At 55.6% G+C, this 5,070-nt stretch overlaps 1 protein-coding gene across 1 annotated transcript; it reads right to left on the reverse strand.

Moving 5' to 3' along the window:
* Positions 1-861: 861 nt before the first annotated feature.
* Positions 862-4,248, reverse strand: SOX4 (SRY-box transcription factor 4). The gene has a single exon (XM_073224879.1). The coding sequence runs from the start codon at positions 4,096-4,098 to the stop codon at positions 2,758-2,760; it is 1,341 nt and encodes a 446-aa protein (XP_073080980.1). The 5' UTR covers positions 4,099-4,248; the 3' UTR covers positions 862-2,757.
* Between the last annotated feature and the right edge of the window lie 822 nt (positions 4,249-5,070).

Below are 5,070 nucleotides of genomic sequence, written 5' to 3' on the forward strand. Positions count from 1 at the left end.
TTTTGTTAGTTAATGGCAATTGTTAATCCTCAAAATAAACAGGAAATTGTGCTACTTGGCAAGTTGCAGGTCCCAAACCAAATACTAATGGACTTTAGGAAATCCAAGATGCTTTCTCTCCTTGCATATAGGTCTCAACAATAGGGCTGTGCCAAGATGCTTATAAAAAGCCTAAATCTCCACGAGCTGAATGCTATTCAGATGGAGAGGGGGAGAGCTTTCCTCTTAGCCCTCCTGGAGCCAAGTTTCCAGGCCATCCCTGTTGTTACATTTCTCTTACAGTAACAACCATGTTGGGCGTGGCACAAAGCAAGAGATTTCAGCACGGTGAGTCTTTCTGCTTTTGAGGAAAAAATGTATATAACTTTTACATTTCACAATGGGTTAATGCTTTTTCCTCCACAGTATATTGATAATTTAACCTGTGGAAAACAATTTTAGCCACTGCTAGATGGGAACTATGAGCAAGCCAAGGAGAAAGCAGCTTTAGGAAAATAAACTTAAAAAAAGGAACAGCCAGCCAGTTTCATCTGTAGAAAAAAATCTGTCCATGTTGCCCCTCCTCCTCTTTTTTTTGAAATTCCAAGACAAAAGGCATTTATTTAAATGTGGCAAACTCAGAAAATTCCTAGAAGGCATGTAGAGTTGACACATACTCAGCTGACGCCATCATTTCAGAGTCAGGGCCCGCCAAACCTACCGGAGAGAAACTCAGTATTCCTCAGTAAGATGGCATTTCACAGGCTCTTCTCTGATAATTCACTCGTTTCAAAGCTAAGGCAGATGGTGTAGTTTCTACACTGCAGGGCCCTCCCAATTTTAGGCTCTGGGCATAATAATGACAAAAGTCAAGATTTAGGGTTCAGTTCCAGCTGATTTTATTTCCTTCTCAAAAAAAGTTATTTACAGAAGGTATATATCAACAATCTGACAGGCAGTGAACTTGGCATGATTAGCTGGTATGATTTTTCTCTCTTTTTATCCCCCAAACATTGTTTTTTGTGGCCTTGAAGTTTAGGACAAATATTCTACACGGCATATTGCACAGGATGGATGGCAAAAAAAAAAAAAGCTTAAAAACAAAAACCCTTAACGGAACTGCCTTAAAAAGGCAGGCTCCTAGTGCCTGTCATGTTATATTAAACATACATACACACAATCTTTTTTGCTTATTATAATACAGACTTAAATGTACAAAGATGTTTTCCACTTTTTTTCAATCTTTAAACACAACAGCTATAAACCTGAACACATATGCTATCATCATGCCATAAGACTAAAACAATTATATTTAGCGACAAGTAGAAAAGGATTAAATAGTCAAATACAAGAATGAAAAACGCAGTACATAGTGTCGCGAACTCAAATCGGCATTTAGATAGATCCAGTGGTTTAAACGGCACGTTTTTGCTTATAAAAAAAGTGCAAAAAAGATGTGGTTTACGAGTTAAAGCTACAGGATCCCTTTTTGCTGTAAATGCACCAGTATTAAAGCCTCTCGACAGAACAGTATTTTGTCTAAAAAATTTTGTTTTTCTTGAAGGCATAGTGCGTGTGGCTAATTCTGCTCCCCTTTGTAGAAGACTGGGGTCGAGCGGGGGCACTGGTGGCGGGTTAAGGGATACTGTCACTTTAAGAAGCCTGCAGATTGAAGTGTAAACATGGAGAAATCAGGGGCTGATTTTTTAAACTGTGAGATATTAACCAGCCGCCCTATTATAAAATCAGGAAATCCAAACAGCGATTTACACCGATTAACACCCCCTTTATATATTTTTTACAAAAATACACTGAGAAAATAATCAAACGTTTTCATCTCTGTCTTTTTTTGTTTTTTTAAAAGTGTCAAAAGTCTACATTTAAATATAAAAAATTAAAAGTTAAAACTCTAGCCCTTCAGTGAAGGAGACGTAAAATGGCGTGGGTAACGACAACTACCAAAAAAAAAAAATTAAAAAATAGAAAAAGGAAAAAGAAAAAAAAAAGGAAGGAAGAAATAAAGGAAGGTAAAATTAAAAGGAAGCCAAAGAAAGGAAAGAAAAAGTAAAAAAAAAAACCAATGTTTGGCCGGTATAAATATGTCCACATATAAAATGGCATCTGATTACATTTACAAGGAAACAAATACGAGGATGGAGCGTCGGTGAGGGAAGGAAACGCGTCTTCTCATGTACACCTGCAAGGAAGAAACACAGACACACCGAGAAAAAATTTGGTCCTGAATTGGTTTTTAAAGTCCAGCACAGATTTGAGTTGCGTCTGAATCCTTTAAAGAGTTAAGAATGAAAAAAAGCTGGTGATCATTTCGTCGCAGGAATCGAACATAGCGCCATCTATCCGCTTACATACCTACACTACCCGGGAGGCCGCCCCCCCAGCCGCGGCCGGAACCCGCGGGACGGGGCACATGCTCTGGGGACCCCCGGCCCGCCGCGCCTACGCGGCGGGGGTCCCTCGGCCCCGGCCCAGCCCGCGCCTCCCCGAGGCCCGCCGTCCGTCGGGCGCGGCCTCCGTCCTCCTCGGGAAGGGCTGCCGGGGCCGGAGGGCCAGTCCTCGGGCGCGCGGGGCCTCCTCCCTCCTCGCCCGACCGGCAAACAAAGCGAACCGAAACGAGAGCAGCGGGACCGAGGGGCGGCGCCCGGGAAGCCCGCCCGGCGGCGGGGCGCGGACCGCCGGGGCTCCGCGCAGGGGCCGGGGCGCTCCCCGCGCCGGCGCGCCCGCGCCTCTCGGTCCGGCCCGGGCCCCGCGGCCCCCGCCTCAGTAGGTGAACACCAGGTTGGAGATGCTGGACTCCAGCCAGTCCCCCGAGATCATCTCGCTCACCTCGGGCGTGCAGTAGTCCGGGAACTCGAAGTGCGAGCCCGCGCCCGGCTCCAGGCTCAAGTCCAGGTCCCGGTCCAGCGCCGACGACGAGCTGAAGCTGCCCAGGGACATGCTCTCAAAGTTTGAGCTGGGGTTCAGGTCGAGCGGGTCGTCCTCGAGCTCGTCGTCGGAGGACGAGGAGCCCGCGGACGAGCAGGCGGACGAGCGCGACGAGGCCGAGGAGGACGCGCGCGAGGGCGCGCTGGACGGGGCGGGCGAGGCGGCGCGCAGGCCGGCGTAGCTGCGGCCGTCGGCGGGCGACGAGGTGGCGCTGCTGCGGCCGATCAGGCCCGGCCCGTCGGGCGAGCGGCCGGCGCCGCCCTCCTCGTAAGGGCCCAGGGGGTCGCCGGGGTCGGCGCCCGCGCCCGCTCCGCCGACGGGCGGCGGCGACGCGCCCAGGCCGCCGAACAGGTAGACGCGCTTCACCTTGCGGTCGGCCGCGGGTTTGCCGGGCGCCGCGAGGCTGGCGCCGGCCGGGGCCGCCGCGGAGGCCGCGGCCGCGGCGCCGGGAGTCCGCGCCCTGAACAGCGCGTGGTGGTCGGCGGCGGCGGCGGCGGCGGCGCCCAGGGGCAGCAGCGCGGCCGCCCCCGCCTGCTCGGCCGCCGCCTTCCCGCCGCCGCCCGCCAGGATCAGCTTGGCGTGCGGCTTGCCGCCCGCGCCGCCCGCGCCCTTGGAGCCGCAGCTCTTCTTCGGCGCGGTTTTGGCGCCGGCGCCGCCGCCCGCACCACCCCCCGCGCCGCCGCCGCCCCCGTGGCCGCCGCCGCCCCCGACCTTGTCCCCCTTCTCCCCGGGCTTGGAGGCGGCGGCGGCCGCGCCGCCGGCGCCGGCCGACTTCACCTTCTTCCTGGGCCGGTACTTGTAGTCGGGGTAGTCGGCCATGTGCTTGAGGCGCAGCCGCTCCGCCTCCCGGATGAACGGGATCTTGTCGCTGTCTTTGAGCAGCTTCCAGCGCTTGCCCAGCCGCTTGGAGATCTCGGCATTGTGCATGTCGGGCGACTGCTCCATGATCTTGCGCCGCTCGATCTGCGACCACACCATGAAGGCGTTCATGGGCCGCTTGATGTGCCCGCTGGGCGTCTTGCACCAGCTCGGGTCGTCGGCCTTGCCGCCCGTGGAGGCGGTGGAGCCGGGCGTGGGCGACGAGGCGATGCCCAGCTCCAGGCCGGCGCCCGAGTCCGAGCTCTCGCCGGCCAGCAGCGCCTCCGTGTTCTCGGCGTTGTTGGTCTGCTGCACCATGGCCCCGACTCGGCGGGCGCCCACGCGCGCTCACACGCTCGCGGCGGCCGCGGCGCGATCGCCGGGCCCTCCCGGCTCCCCGGGCAAGCACGCGCCGAGGGGGAGGACGCGCGCGGCCCAGCCGGCCCGCAGCTCCGTGCGCGCGGAGGAGCCCCGAGAGCCGCGGGCAGCCGCACCCGCAGCCTGCGGGGCAGTTGTAGTTTCCAGGCTGGGGAGCGTCTCCCGGCTTCGCTCTCTGCCGCCGCGCGCTCTCACCGCGCCGCAGTGTGCGGTCTCCCGGCTCTGAGTCTGGAGACCGTGCCCGAGTGCAGAGGAGTTTCTTGAAGGCTGGTTTCTGGAGCTTCTTCCAGTGCAAGTTTCTCGCCGCCTCCCGGGCAAGTCTGTTTTGTTTTGTTTTTTTCTTCCCCCGAAGCGGTCGATCCCAGTTCACGAGCGCTCTCGGGAGCTCAGGAAAGCGACATAGTCTCTATCACTTAGTCCTTTGGCTACAATGCAAAGCAAAAAGGGTTCTGGCTCCAGGACTCTCTGAGGGCGGAATCAGAAGCAAGGAGATTGTGCGATTATTTTGTTGCAACAAGGTAAGAAGCCGAAAAGCCTTCGTGCAACAGACTGGCATGAATCAATGTGTGTTTCCCCCTCCCTCCTGCAAGAAGGGAGCTGGTAATGGCAGAGTTCCTCCAGAGCAGACTCTTAGAGAGCGTGCAAGCACTAGAGGCCGGGGGCGAAACCGGCCTCTTGCCCGAACCCACTTTCTCTCGCTGCAGCCTAGAGCAGACCCCAATTCCGCCCCGCGCCTCTTTATCCTTTCACAGTCTTGGCCGCAGCCAATCAGCCGCTGTAACCAACGCTTCCTCGTGCCAAGCCCCACCCCCGGGCTTCCCATTGGCTTGGAACCCGATGCAATAATAATCTCCGCGTGCAATGAGAAGCTCCAAATCTGACCTCATTCCAATTTACAGAGCAAACTTTTAA

Source organism: Manis javanica, chromosome 16 (assembly GCF_040802235.1).
Source record: "Manis javanica isolate MJ-LG chromosome 16, MJ_LKY, whole genome shotgun sequence".
Taxonomy (NCBI): domain Eukaryota; kingdom Metazoa; phylum Chordata; class Mammalia; order Pholidota; family Manidae; genus Manis; species Manis javanica.

Bases quoted from the DNA above. Each gene is read 5' to 3' on its own strand.
- SOX4 (XM_073224879.1), bottom strand. From the start codon at position 4,098: ATGGTGCAGCAGACCAACAACGCCGAGAACACGGAGGCGCTGCTGGCC.